The following is a 15337-nucleotide window of genomic DNA, read 5'->3' as shown; positions in this document are numbered from 1 at the left end:
GGACACATGCTATCCCCGAATATGAACCACATGACTGAGTTAGAAGTGCCATAATTGAGAAACCACACAACAGCCCAGTGTTTGTTAAATTTGCTCTTACATTAGTATGTCAACACACAGAACCAAAAGTCCATGTTTCTAGCTTTGTGATAGATCATTCAATTTAAGAGGCACTCGATTCTTTCATTTCCATAAAAGCTTGATCTGAAATAAATGTGTTGGTATGTTCAGAACTGGACATTTCTCATTTGTTCTGTAAAGCACTAATCCACAAACGTGCGGACACGCAGAAATTTCAGCCTCATGTTGGACACCAGTAAAACTCTAAACTGTACAGCAAAAGCATGGACAAACCTCAGAGCAGCTACATATATGTATTGCCAAATACATTACAGAATGATAAGAAGCAAAAATTATTTCTCTATAGCATGTAAAATGCGACGGTTTTCTTCCATCTCGCTCTGTTCAGGTCTATGAGCTGTCTCATTTGAACCTGAAGTCTGCATGCTCTGTGTCAGTCCCTGTTCTGTGTCTGAACAACCGTCAGCACAAGGTTGCCCTGCTTCATAATTAAGGAAGGTAATGGCTACTACAAGTTAAGAGACCAACGTCTTGCATATACATATCAGTTATTTATATGAAAAGTTCTATATTTATAAATACCACAATTACATTAGTTGTTAGACTATGAGACATCTCTTTAAATAGCAGGCAGTGAATTCAGAACTGAAAACCAACAGCTCTTGTTTATCTATATCTATTCTTAGTTCAGCATCTCACAAAGACAGAACAAAGATATTTCCACCAATACACGGCCACAAGTGACATGCTCTGTTACAAGTTATACTCTCTCAGAATGCAGAAATTTAAAACAATCTGCAGAAAAGATTTTACACAGCAATTGTTTAATGAATTTTCACTCACTAGTTTTAGCAGAGGCAAGAATTTACACAACAGTGACTTATGAAAAACTGCTTTTACTGAACACTTGGTTTGCTCAAGCATTCATCTAGCTGCAAGCTGAATACTTCTTTATCTAATATAACAAAGGCAATATATAGTGATGTGATATGAATCACTGGCCAGTCAGCAATGGTACAAGAAGGAAGATGCACACAAAGTCAGGATGAGATCATATTTGGGGTGCAAAGGTCAGTGTTTCACACAGGGTTCACAGTTTAACAAGGACAATATTCTTCTTGAAATATATACATCTCACCACAACTAAGCGTAATTTTGGTTGAAATCACATTTCTTTGAGAAACACAACTACAACATCACTTAAGTGAACAAAGCCAGTTCAATCATCCTGCTTTAAGCAGACCTACAATAGTCATGTCTAAAAGCTGATCTCGTCACAAATTATTTTAGTTTATTTACAAATACTGTTTGATTTTATACAGCAACAGAGGTTAAAAACATCTTAAAAGCAAAAACTCAGATTAATTAACATACAGTGATTAATTATCCCTTGCAATTTCTTCGGGAAGGTACACATTCGCCATCACTTGCTGAGCATCCTATTAAACGCCCCAATCTTTTGATGCAGGTGACTGAGGGATTCAATTGAGCTACAAAATACTGTCTGCGAGGCTGTACTTTGTAAAACAGTAATGAAGGGACGCTAACGTACCAGCAAGATTCCTTTTGTCACTGACAGTTAGTAGGTCAGCTTAGCAAAACCGTAACATTATACACTGAGAGAACTGGCACATTCTTGCTCCAAGCCAACTCTTTTGACTATCAAGATGGCCCTCTTTTTTGTTAGCTTTGGATCAGCATAAGGTGGTTGATGCTAACAGAATTCCCCTCAAGGAGCACATCCTTGAAAGCATCACAGAAATTTATTCTCACAATTCAAGGTCAAATTTATCTGAATTCTATATAGCATGTTAGAATTAAGATACAGGAACAAGGAATTAATGGAAATGATTCTCTTTCAGTGACTCTTCTCACAGCGCAGAGTACACATTAATTTAAATTACCTGTTTAGTCTTCATAATATAAAAGTAAGTTTAATTCAATCCAATTATGTTTATATGTTTAAAGTTCAACTTCTAAGTATTCACATTGCAATAGCCTTCTGATCATGGAGACAGCCACATAATTACAGACAGGGTGGCACTACCAGCACACCACAGCAGAACTTCATTCATCACAGTGGGCAGCTCTTGACTAACAAAGAAATCATGATATCTCCCAAGACCACTTATTTTCTCATCGAAATCTTCTTCTGATTTCTGTAAGGCAGGCTAAAAACCCCACATGAGGACAAAAATAACTCAAAGTAACAGGGCTGTAACCACTATAGGACAATACATACAGTCACATGTAATGGGTTTTTTCTGTCCGGTTTTTGATCTAGTACTAGAAAATGCTCTTCAATTAAAAAAAGTAACACATCTCTTCCTATGCTACAGCATTAAAAAATAAGGTTTTAAAATATATAGAAATCCTTCACTATGCCAGAGGAAAAACTACAAATATATTTATCTCAATACAACCAATTTTGTCAAAACAAAAAAGAAATACAACACAAGAAATGCATTTAAGATGACAGCTTATACACAAGTCTGCTGCTCTTAACACAGCAAGGGATGCGATTGTCTCAGCTACCTCCGGTAGTTAAACCAGAGCCTTATGATGAGCTTTACAGCTGCTAACACAGAGTCCCCACTGCATTAATGACACTAAGTTTGAACGTCCCCTCTTTGAAATGTGAAGTGCAGGCTAGAAACCGGCTGAAAGACAGACTCACAGCTTTCCCTTCAAACTATTATATCACCTATAAAATAGGGCAGTGTTTAAATGAAATCAGGGTTTTACTGAAGATGAGTGTTAAGAAAAAGCTCAGAATCACTGCAATACAATGAAAACTGAAGGTTTCCTGAGGTGCACATGGCAGCTAAGTGTCAGCATTTACACCTTTGAAACACCTCCTGAAGACAACTGGGATTTTTTTTTTTAATTTAAATAGAGAAGAAAAATAATTTCTTTCCATATAAAAGGATACCTGATCACAGAACCATAAATCACGTGTAGCTACTACTTTCACTGGGCATCTTAAACGGCAGACTGTGATCTGCAGCTTTGGAGCTCTTGCCCTACGGGATAGCTTTTAGGGGAACAGAAGCAGGACAAAAGAAATCCAACCTTAGATTAGAAACTGCCAGATGAAAAGTAACTGTAAAAATGAACTTTTGCAGCCCCTGAAACATAATCTTAAAAGAAAGAAACAAAGAAAAATAAATCAGCTCATACGTGGTATCAAAGACTGCTTCTGCAGAGATGCTAGTGACATGCTGCTGTCTGACCAAATCTCCAACTGCTAAACTTCAAAAGAGGCAACGAAAATAGAGAAATGCCTTCCTAATATTACTTTGCACAAAAGTTATTGTAGCAACTGGCACACTGCCAGAGATGTCAAGTGATCACAAGAGTCGTGACCCAGGATAGATAGTAAGATGGTAACAGAGCATTATCCATCACCTCAAAGTTCTGGACAGCATTGCTGCTGTAGCACAGGGTGCTATATTTAACTTACTATCGCAAAAGACCTGATTATCTAAAAAAGGCAAGACAAACAAGACTACTTAATAGCAATAATCTGAAGCATTGCACAAAAAAAAGGAGCTTGGATTTCACTGTAGCTAGCAAGGCTGCAAAAGCTAAAGCCACACATTTAGGATTTGTGGCACAACAACTTCCCAGCTTACTCAAGTGTGGCTCTCCAACAGGTTTTGTAGTTTGGAAAAACTGCCTGGCTTCCCTTCCCAGGATGGCACAACAAGGTCACGACAGCATAACATACAGGATTTGCTACTACACTTTGCTAGGCAGTGCCAGGTAAAAAGAGACTTCTCTGTGTCCTGTCACTGTTGATTATTTATTGCTACACCTTCCCATTGAGCTAGATGCTCTGAGGAGAACAATGTACAGCACACAGACGTTTTCAATACATGATGGAACACTCTAATTTACATTAAGGTTTCACAACATTTTACATCCTAAGACCTAACTTCTTCAGCTGCTCTTAACTTCAACAAACTTAATCTGAGATGAAATACTGTTATACTGGATGCCTGCCTCAAGCAGAACAAGGTATCGTTTTAACCTGAACCAGTTGAGAGACAGAGGGAAAAACCAGTTTTGCCTCTAGTACTTTTTCAAAAAGTGAAGACTCCTTTTTTGGAGTTACTCTGGTAGACTTCAAATTCGGAAGACAAGTTTTTTAATGTAAAAAACAAAACAATTTTCCTACTTAAGAACAAATCCTTATCAAGATACAAATCTACCTAACCAAGCCCTTAATATATGGGTCTGAAAAGAAAAGGCCAAAAATATCACTGAAGGCTCATGGAGGCTGAGCATACAGTTCTTTTTTTAATGGTCCATCCTCCACCACCTGAGAGCTGACTAGACCACATACACATCATTCCCATAAAGAAACTGAACATCCTCTAAGTGATGTAAGCACACATTTTAACTAGAACTCTTTTATTTATGCAAACTTCCTGCTATCATGCAGCCAACACAGAGATGGAAAGCATACAATCGGAATGAAAGGCTCAAGCAAAGGGAGAGAAGGTATAAGACAAAAGAATTTTACAAATAACTAAGGAGGAAAGAGACAAAGATTGGCTGGGCACAGGAATTCAGAGCTGGGCTCATCTCTACAGCCCTGCATCTCCCAAAGCTGAGGAAAGCCTGGATTCTTGGAGTCTGTTCCAAGCGTCTTTGTTCCTCTCACATAGATGAACTCACTGGCAAAACATCCCATCTCCTCCAGCGCTAGTCCATTTCCTACTGCCATTGGCATTACTACATTAGTTTAAAAGGCAAAGGTCCATGCAAATGTGCTTCAACCCAACCGATCTCCCACACGGGTAGCAGAAGTCATACCATGCTGTTATGTTTGCACTAGTTTTATTTTTAACTACATACAAAGCATTAGGGTTACAAACTCACACACACACAAACAAGAAAAAAAATAGGACAAGCTACAGTTAAGACTACTTTGTGCAACCTTCATCCACTGCTTTGTGCACTTGTGTTGTTGAGATGGTCTGTACGTAAAAGTATGCTCCCAAGATGGGCCTTCTCTAGAAATGAACTGGTAAGAAGAATAAGAAAATGTTTGTTTCACCCTTTATGTTTGAAGAGCAAAATAAACTGTGATACATACAAAGCACGAGACTGCAAAGAGAAAAGCCAAAGAAAACCAGAGAATAAGGCCACCAAAAGCTATCCTTGCCACTGAGGTCCTACATGGCAGTAGGCCAGTCCTTTCCCTTGCCTTTACAGTTATTTTTCGTACATTCCTTATTCTACAGATATCTATTTAGATAATCTGCAGTACAATTTGTGTACATACTCAGGGTGCCCAGCAGCAATTGGGATCTGTGCTTTAAATACATGAATTGTTCTACACTGCAAAATGTCAGTGGAGACAAGATGGTATTTTAATAACATTCCTACCAGGTGAAGTAAATTAATTATTATTAACGGAGTATTTAGATGTTATAGGGATAACCAGCAAAGGAAGACTCGGGAGTAAGTTAAATCCGCTCTTTGGGAAGGCTTTTGCTAATCTAGTTTAAATGAAACTGGAGCTGCACAGAAAACAGTAGGTATAAAGCTAAATACTACACAGCTGTGAATTAAGTGAATACAATATATCTTAATACCACGGCCCTACAAAAGAAAGAATTATGTGAGCATATGCATTCACATAGTTAAAAGATACAGCTACAATAACTGCTTGAGCTGAGCCGTGAACACCGTGCAATTCACATCTTGCACACAAAAAAGCCCAACCTAAACAGCAAGTCAAGAGATGGGGTTGTAAATCGTCTAAGAAGTGCAGTTATACCCTTAAAGAAACCAGACAGGCCTATGCAACTTCTAAGGAAAAAAAAGTGTTAAAAGATGTTAAAGACACATTTTAAACACCTGACTTCCAAAGAAAACAGGAAAACGACAAACAACCCCCCCCAATATTTACCTTACTGCAGTAAAGCATCCAAAGCTCATACAGCCTCTCTCGGGATGCCATTCCTTCCCTTCCTTTTTTTCGTCAATAGCAGCTACTTTTCTTCAAGATCCTACCATGCTCTGTTCCCAGGTGCAATTTCCACAGTTTTTGCTTTATTATAAGGGTTATACCATAACCCGAGAAGAAGTCAAGGATCCAAATAACACAGTCTCAGTCTCTCCTTTTCGGGTAAATAACGTAGCGCAACACAAGCGACTGCAGACAAGTGCCAAGCATGTCCGTTCTTTGCCAGCTCTCCTTCGGTTTTAATCTCTGAAAGTGAAAACACACCCCTCAGGCTTTTGGTGGAGGAAGGAAAAAACAAATCCGTACTTCAAACCCACAGACGACTTGGGGAATTAAGCGGCGGCAGGTCGCGCTGCTTTCGTCTCTGACAGTGTTACCCCCAAGGCGGAGAAGTCTGTTTTCTCCATTTTGTGGCCCTTTTTCGCAGGGAGTCAGCGGGGGGAAGCAGCCGGGCTGCTGAGGGGACGCGGGGGAGGCGTCGCTGGGGACGCGGTCAACCCGCAGGCGGGGACCCCGGCCCGGCACTGACAACCGCCCTATCCCCCCACTCCTGGGGTCCGCAGCCCGCCCCGGAGCCCGGCGGGCCCAGGCAGCGGCGTTTACCGCAGATTAGCAGCTGCCCAGGCAGAGCCGCCGGCCGCAGCCTCTCCCGTTCCCCCGCGCTGCCCCGCCGCCCGCTCCCAGGCCGCAGCAGCCGCCCCGCGCCGACACCGACCGAGCCCTCGGCCTTCCCCAGCTCCCCCCACGCCACCGCGGCCTCTCCCCGCAGCCTACCCGGCCCGCGGCGGGTGGCGGCCGGGCAGCGCCGCGCGGCAGCCGGGCGGCGGAGGGGGCCGGGCCTCACCACATCGCCCGCCCCGCCCGCATTCCGGCACACGCCCCGGGCCGCCGCCGATAGGGAGGAGAGAGGCCGCGGGCGCCATCTTGGCTGCGGGCAGGGGTAGCACCTCCCTCGCAGGCGGAGCGCTCGGGGCCCGCCCGGCGGCTGTGGAGGGGCGTCCCGTTCCGGACCGCTTGCCGGAGCCGGGGCCGGCGCTCCGGGCGGGCCGGGGTGCTGCGGAGAGCCCCAGCGGCAGAGCCGCTGCGCAGCCCACGGCGCCTCACCTGAGGGGCAGCCGGTCCCGTGAGGCGTTCCCGCCATTCCCGCGGGAAGCCCCGCGCCGCCTTAAAGCGATAAAGGACATCGAGCGCATACGTGTGCCTCACATATGCGCCACAGAGTTTAGGAGCCTGGATACATAAATACATAACATCTGCTAGCACTTTAAGACAGCCCATACCTCGTTTGCACGGCTTGCTGTCAAGCGCTGTGATAAATATATACATTTTTTCTGTCAATATAAGCCGTGTATGACCAACTGGACCTGCAGAAGGACGCTCCCGGTCCAGCCCCGACGCTAAATAAGAAATGCTACTTCTAAAACCCTAAAACGTGGTTTTAAGAACTTATTAATTTGCCGATTTTACGGTATCACGGGCTTCCCTGATGTGAGAAACCAGGATGAATTCTTACATGAACCTGAGACACTGAGGCACTCCAGGAGCGTTCAAGCTCGGCGTGCCCGGGCCAAGCTGGCGGCAGCAGCGCCGAGACCCCGCGGAGCCGCCTCCCGAGCACGGCCTGAGCGAGGCACGTCCAGCCGGGGGACAGCGGGGCCGCAGCTGCCGAGCAGGCGGCGCTTCAGGGCGCCCTGTGCCCGGGCGGGCGGGCAGCTCCCCCCGGCGGCAGCGCGGCACAAGATGGCGCCACAAAATGGCCGCGCGGCTCGGCCCGGCCCGGCGGCGCCGTCCCGCCGCACACGCAGCCCCGAGCGACGGGGGAAGTAATGTTCTCGCTTCACTGAGCCACAACGGGAACGAAACATCCGCGCCCTCCCGGTGCTCTCGCTGCTTGCCCGGCGGACAGTTAAAACCCGCCACTCCCCGCGGGGCGGAGCGAGGGGCGGGCCGCCTGCCTTCCCGCTTGTATTCAAAAGTCTCCCAGCGGGCCAGGCTCCTTTTGCCCGGTATCTTTTTCCTCTGGCCGTGGCGGGGCACAGCTCCCACCGTCCCGCGGGGCTCGCCGCGCCGGAGGGCGCCGGGGTTGCCGCCCCACTCGCAGGCCAGGGGCGGGGGGACCGTTGTTGGGGGAGCCGTAACGGCCCGGGCGCGGCGCCAGGGAGGCGCGGCCGCGCTCCTCCCTGACAGGCCTGGGGCACACGGTAAGGTCTCGGCCGGTAAGTCCTTTCTGAAGGGAAAAAGGTGGGTGCTAGCGCTGCTCCGCGTTTCTCTCCCCAGCGATGGCATCTCGGGAGGCTTTGGAAACGTCCGTTTTCAGCCTGAGCGGTGTGAGAGAGCGGATGCGGGAGAAGAAACATGGAGCCTTGAAGACTGCGAAGCTGAACGCCTCACTTGCATCAAAAATCAAAACGAGGATCATTAGTGAGTGTGTTTTACCTTTTAGTGGCAGCTTGTAACCGTTAACGGCTTCTCTGCCTCTGGGTTTCTAGTGAGTTCAGTACCCTGCAAGTAGCCATCCAAAGTGCAGTCTGAAAAACAAATGCAAACTGGCTACAACTACCTGAGAGGTTGTAGCATGGAGGGTGTTGGTCTCTTCTCCCAAGTAGCAAGTGACAGGACAAGAGGAAACGGCCTCAAGTTGTGCCAAGGGAGGTTTAGATCAGATATCATGAAAAATTTCTTCACTGAAAGGGTTGTTGGGCATTGGAACAGGGTAGTGGTGGAGTCACCATCTCTGGAGGGGTTTAAAAGCATTTAGACAAGGTTCTTAGGGACATATTTTAGTGACAGTGTTAGGTTATGGTTGGACTCAATGATCTTGAGGGTCTCTTCCAACTGAGATTATTCTGTTATTTTATTAAATGAGTGTCAAGTGCCACTTGAGGTGCCCAAAGGTGTCTGTGGCCAGTAGGTTTAAGGCAGAATATTTGGAGCAGCAGGTGGGGCCATCACAGGCTGCTGGGGAGAATCTCAGATGGCATTAGACAGCTGTGTCTGGGTAAGGTAACTAAGCCCTCAGGGTCCAAACAGCAGAAGTAAGAGGTGTTAGAAGTTTAGTGTCGATGCAATCCTGTGCAGAAGCTAGCCCAACTGTGATTTGTTTTTATGGGGAAAATAATGCAACAATAGTGCGGGAGATAATTTGGACTACCTTGAAAAAGTTAAATATTTCTGTTGCTTTTATTTGGTTGTTTTGAAATTGGGAAATGTGGATCTAAATCTGCTTAAGGGCTACTACGGAGGAAAGTAGGTTTTCCTTCCTCTTTTGAATGGAGATGAGGACTCAGAGCTATAAGTGACTTGTTCAAGTTCAGCAGCATATCTTTCTAAAGTTGGCACCTGACCACACCATGTTTCATTAAGAACTGAAGCAGTAGCTTGCTGATGGAGCATGAGGCTGGAGATGGTGTCTGTCTAAAGCGTTGCAGGTTATTATGGAAAGTTTTTCCTGCTGTTCTCTGGAGACTTCAATTGCTGGAAGGAATTAAACTGCTGACTTTGTGTCAGGGCTATTGAGTTGTAGAGAACTGAGCCTGAGGAATGCTATTCTGGGAAGAGGAAGCAGTGTGATGGCAGAAGGGGCATAGATGAGAAATTGGATGCAGATTCTGTATGATATTTCTCTATCTCTTACAGACAACTCCTCCACTATTAAAATCTCCCTAAAGCACAACAATAAGGCCCTTGCCCTGGCCCTCAATGCGGAGAAAGCCAACGCAAAGCGGCTCACCCAGGAGAAGACCATCTTGCAGAAGGAGGTGGAGCAGTGTCACTTCCAGAATGCTGTGCTGCGGCACAGGCTCTGCTGTCTGGTACGGCACTAACGGTGTGGCTGGCGTGGGGAGGGGTGGTAAGCAAGCTATGCAGTGCTAGCATCTCAGCCTGGGGAGAAGGGAGCTGGCACTGATTGCCCATACTCTTTGCACATGAAAAATATCACCATTTAATCGCTTACTCTTTCTACCTAGTTGTGTTGTCCCCAGAACATGCCTTGCTCTGGCTATCAGCATCCTGTTGGAATAGATATTTTGATTTAATATCTTTGTTTTTTCTTTTTTTTATTACCTCAACACAGAACAACACCCTGAAAGAAATTGAAAACCTTATGGCTGCAGTTAAGATGGACCGTCTGTCTGAGGTAAACCATGGGAAAAGTGAGCACACTGCTCTGGAAAGGCAGGTTGTGTTTGGCTCTGTCTTTTGTTTTGTCTAGCCTGCTCACTTCAACTGTTTTTCTTTGCTTGCTTGAATTGTGCTGGCTGCATCTTCATTTTTAGCTGGGTGTTAATCATTTCCAGGGTAACGTCTTCTGTAGGAAAGGCTACAGTTTTAAACTGCCTTCCTCTGGGTCACTGGCTGCATTGGCCAGTAGGCTCTTCTGCTATGACAACTTGTGACTTTTTTTCCCATTTATTTTTTTTAAGTGTTGCCATGGCAACTTGGGATAGGGAATAGGACATTCTTCCATATGTCCTGTCTCATGGGTGGGTGGGAAAATATTCCTGCTTCGTACTCTCAGAGTATCTGGACTAGTTTAACATCATCCTTAAACCTGCGGAGACAGAATCTGACTCCGCTGCAATTTGTTCCATAATTTGTGCAATTTTCAATGGGAGAGGGTCACCAGCGGTATTTGGCATACTTGCCAGGATGAAACTGAGCTTCTGCTATTTCTGTGCAGGGCGTCGCACAGGGCACTGCAAGAGCTTTAAACCACCCTTTCATTTCTCTGCTTTCCAGTTCAACACAAGTTCTATATTCTTGCCCAATGGCCGGAAGAGCAGCATGACTGAAGAAAGCTGGGCTGATGATATTGCAAATGGTCAGCTTCTGAGGTGGGCCTTAAAATGTCAGATATTACCAAGCTTGTCCTGAATATCTATATACTGAACTTCCCCTTGTGTTTTACATGTGTGCTCAGTTGTCTGTTTTACATGAGATGTCTTCTCTAAACCACCACTGCCTGATATCTTCCTTTACTCTGTGTCTTTCTGCTGCCACTCCTTGTTTTGTTTGTCCTAATGCCAAGTCTATGCATAAACTGGTCCTTCTCTGTTGTTTGAAAGTGCATTGTTTTTAGGCAGTTTTTCCTTTGTAGCTGGTAAGCACTGCAAGATTTTCTCAAGAGAGTGAGTGCCATAACTGGCTGCTTTGTTTGTTAGGTATAAATGCTTAATAGACATCTGCTTGTATGATGTAAATTTGTGTTTTGGAAAGAAGGTCAGAACAGAATCTCTTAAAATATATTTGAAGTTCTGTTTCTCATCTATCGAGTCTCCCCTTTGAACACAGGGAAGCCGTTGGAGCTGCTCACACACATACTTCCAAGCAGCCACATTGATGTTCCACAGCGAGGCCAACCTGTAGTCAAAACGTGTGCACTGGAAGGTGTTCCTTCCTTGTTTCCCACTGTACTTTTCTCCTCCGTCTGTGTCTGCAGCAGTTTGCTTTCCTTATGAGTTGTGCTTGCACAAAACTGGGAAATCTGTCCTGGCTGGGCAGGGTGTGTTCTTCAGCACTTGAAGCCTTCAGAAATGTATTTCAGCAGCTCTTGACGGAGGTGAAAACTGTAGCTATTCTGCTGGATTCTGGGGCCTGTCTCAGGTAATGAACATGCCCCAGTGCTGTTATTCCTTCCCACCAGGGCTGCAGGGATGCCAATGAGGGTGCCCGTTTCCAAGCTTGCAGGACAGCAAGGTGGCAGCTCCACAGCTGTACAGACACCCTCGCTAGATCTTCAGAGACCTGCTACTAACGAGCCCCTGGAAACTGTGCCTGTTGCCTCCAAAGACACTTTGCCACTACAGCCTGCTGAGAAGCCTCAGTCCCACCAGGAGCAGAATGGGAAGAGGCAAACCGAAGCAATGGAAGCACAAGAGGCTTTTCTTGACTCTTGCATCTTTGGAGGTAAATGTGCATCTTCTGCTGTTCTTCTGGTATGACTTCATGTGTTTCTCTTCAGAAATGAATGAGAGCAGTGCTGTAGCTCCAGTTAGCTCCTAACCGTCGCTGCAGCAGCTCCTAATTACTGTTAAGAGCTGCAGGCTTCCGTGATGCTGATATAACTAGAATTACCTTTACTCCAGAATGGGATGTCTTGCTGGGGATTATTTGGCGTGCTTGCAATAGCTCAAGATAGTTCATTAGGCTTTCAGAGCAACATGCACTGAGCTTAGATTAGATTTTCAGAAATGTCTGAAGGTGCAGAACCTGACTAGATGTGCATCTTCTGTTGCTTGTAGATTTGCCATCTAATTAATAACTCTCATATGGGTCCTGAGCACTCCTAAATATTAAGGCTGGTGAAGGGATCTTGCTTTGGGCTGCCTTTCTGTTCTGAGAGGAGCCAGCTGAGCAATTCTGTTACACAGTATGTTTGGGGAGTCCCTGTAGAGACAAAATCGTGCTTTTTCTATGCTCTGGATTCATGGCAGTGTGTGGGGCATGGCTTTTAGTGGTATGGGGAAACCTGGCATTTGCCTGCTGCATTTCTCAGTCTTAGGAATGAATTTTGTCTTTCCAACAGAGGCCTTGTGCGCCACGGAAGAAAACCTCAATAATCTGCCAGCGCTTGCCTGGGAAAGTCATACTCTTTCATATGAGGGTGATGAGATGGGAAAACGTTTCTTGGATCGTCCCTCACAAGTGCACATTACTCAGAGGAGGAAGCGTTCCACCCTGACTGCAACAAGCACTCCATCTTCTGGTGTGCCTATTTCCCCACTTGGCGGTTCCACTCGGGCAGCTCGGTGGAGTACCACAAAGGACAGCGGCAGCTCCAGCACGAGCAGCGCACAGCCACAGCTGACATTTCAAAGCTGCCTGGTTTCGCCTATTGAAACCACTGTCATTCCTGATAGAAAATCTTTGGGTAAAGAGGTTTCCTGTGATCAGCCACAGGCTAAAGAAATTGGGTGTGGTGTTGAAACGGACCCCAGCTATAGCCAAGGCCCGGAGTTTGTTCCTGTAAAGGTTAAAAGCAAACGTAATTGTAAAACTGGTGAGAAAGCAACTGTTAAAAAAGCAAGCACAGGAAAGAAGAAAACAAATGCAATTAAAAACAATGCAGAAAGTTGTCCTGATCTACCTCAAGGTGAAGAGAGTGCCCAAAGTGCAAAGGAGCTTCTTCAGCCAGAAGTTGAAACATGTTCTAGCGAATCTGGAGTTTCTGAGATGAGGCAGAAGGCTTGTGAGGGGGCTCTCAACAGGAAGAGCAGCGACTGTGGTGCAAAGGAGCATTCCGGCTTTCCTGATAAAGTCCGAGATCTCAGAAGAACATATGTGGTGCATCCAGAACAACTGCATAGTCTTGGAAGTGGTGACTCACTGCAGCAGGAGGAGATCCAAAGTGTAGAGAGCTTGTCGGAAAGCCCAGTTTGTACCTTCTCAAGTCATGAAGTTCCATCAGATACTTCCAGTCTACAAAATTCAGTTTTCTTGAGGAAAGAGACCTCAAGTACCTGTGCTTCGCAAGAGAACTCAGGTGTGAGCGCAAAGAGCATCAGACAGAAAATCAACAGAAAAACCAGAGTAATTAGGCAAAGAGATGACTGTGATGAGAATCTGCCGACCATTGTGAAAATCCCAGAGGCCAAAGCTGAAGAACAGCCTAAAAGAAGCCAGACAAGGAGGAAAACAGCTATCAGGAAAAGAAGTTGTGGTGATCAGAGAAATCAAGTTGATGGTTTTGGGCCACATGTAGATGTTCGAGAAGTAGCTAAGCAGAGCACAAAGGATTCGCTAGCTAACCTTAAATGTAGCAGGAAAACTTACATTGTCCATCCTTTGAATCTTACAGAAGACTTTGGCTGTGCCCAGACATATTTCAAAGGGGATGAAATTGTACCTACCATGTTGATTCCTGAGAGCAAAGCTAGCAAAATCCCCAGAGTTCAGAGGATGGTAGCTGCTCAGAGCAATGAAAAACAGACAGAGGACCTTCAAGAAAAGGAGCAAGCTAAAGTTCACAACATGAAGGCTTTGAAAAAAGAGGCTTATGCCAAACTGAAGCCTCAGAGGAAGAGGAAAATCTCTAGTCCTCCAGAGACTGATTCCCTGGCCAAGCAAAGTGTCCTGACAGGGAAGTTTTCCAGCATTACGGATCTGCTGTCTGGGCCAGATGCCTTCCTGGAGGAGCAGATAGCTGAGATATCGCTTGCAAAACATCTTCTGGATGTTTCATGCAGCTTTGAATCCTCCTTTGTGACCTGTTCTCCAGCTTCGCCTGTCAGCTCCAGGCTTACAGATGTTTCCAAGAGCTTAAGTACTGAGGGCAACAGAATGCCAGACAGATCCTCTGTTCAGTCAGAAAGCCCCCTGATAATTAAAGAAATTACTTCAGATGAAATACCTGGGGAAAGAAAGCAGGTTGAGTCAAATTCTCAGAGCACACCTTCGCAGGAACCTGGTAGGTCATCTGGCTGGGGAGGGCACCTGTGTTTGGAGATGAATGCCAAAAATCCATGCAGCAAGTGCTTATGTTTTCCTTCCCCTCCTCTGTTTTTTCAGGGTTAAAGATCGGTGTCCAGTACACCATTTACGCTCCCACTTGTGCTGGCCAGTCATGTCTGTGGCTGCGTTTGCTTCTAGTTTATCAGCATTCTTATCAGAATTTCTGGTCACTTGTTCATGTGTGGATATTGGGGAAAAGAATAGGAGTATGTGCTCTGAGTCCTATTTTACCACTCCTGTTATCTACAGGGCATGCCTGTCAATTTAGATAATCAATTACTCCAGCAGTTGAAAAGTATGATTTGTTGCTGACCTTGCCTATTAGAATCAGCATTAATTGTGGCACGGAATATGATGAAGATGGCAGGTTTTTGATCCAGACAGGTTAGCACTGCAAGGATTCAGAGTTTATACCTCTAGGTGGTGTCCTTAATGGAAATTCATCGGCAGCTACCTACATTCTCTTGGTTGTGTTTCTTTAGTTTGTTTTTTAAAAGGATTTGGAAGGTGTATCCCTTGGCTGGTAATACAGCAGTTAAGCTGAGCCTTTTTGGGAACTTACCGTTATTGGATACTCTGTAGAGTTGTTCTGTGGGGTGTTTTCTTCCTGTAGCTGTTGGCAAACGGGGCTGTTGCAGCTAGAGTGCGCTACACTTGTAGAGAGGAAGGGAGTTTATTCTCTTCCCTGTCTTGGCCAAGTTCACTCTGACAGCTGCAGTGAACCCTGGCGGGGTCCTGGGTCTTGCTGGAAGTCTCGTAGGTTTTTTTGGGTGCTATAAACTTGCTTTCCCTTCCAGGCTGCAAGGTCCTGGGCATTAGAACTAT

At 45.6% G+C, this 15337-nt stretch overlaps 1 protein-coding gene across 1 annotated transcript in view; it reads right to left on the bottom strand.

The window, feature by feature from the left end:
• Positions 1–6939, bottom strand: part of LOC308041609 (neurobeachin-like protein 1) — a 77484-nt gene extending 70545 nt beyond the window's left edge. The window contains exons 1-2 of the mRNA XM_080346400.1: positions 6836–6939; positions 6005–6307 (exon numbers count right to left, since the gene is read on the bottom strand). Coding sequence (XP_080202526.1) covers positions 6005–6055 — 51 coding nt within the window. The 5' untranslated portion in view covers positions 6056–6307; positions 6836–6939. The remainder of the gene's footprint in view (positions 1–6004; positions 6308–6835) is intronic.
• Between the last annotated feature and the right edge of the window lie 8398 nt (positions 6940–15337).

Source organism: Nesoenas mayeri (genome assembly GCF_963082525.1).
Source record: "Nesoenas mayeri genome assembly, chromosome: 6".
Classification (NCBI taxonomy): domain Eukaryota; kingdom Metazoa; phylum Chordata; class Aves; order Columbiformes; family Columbidae; genus Nesoenas; species Nesoenas mayeri.
Note: the sequence above shows the minus strand (reverse complement) of the source record. Positions and strands in the feature narration are given on the sequence as shown.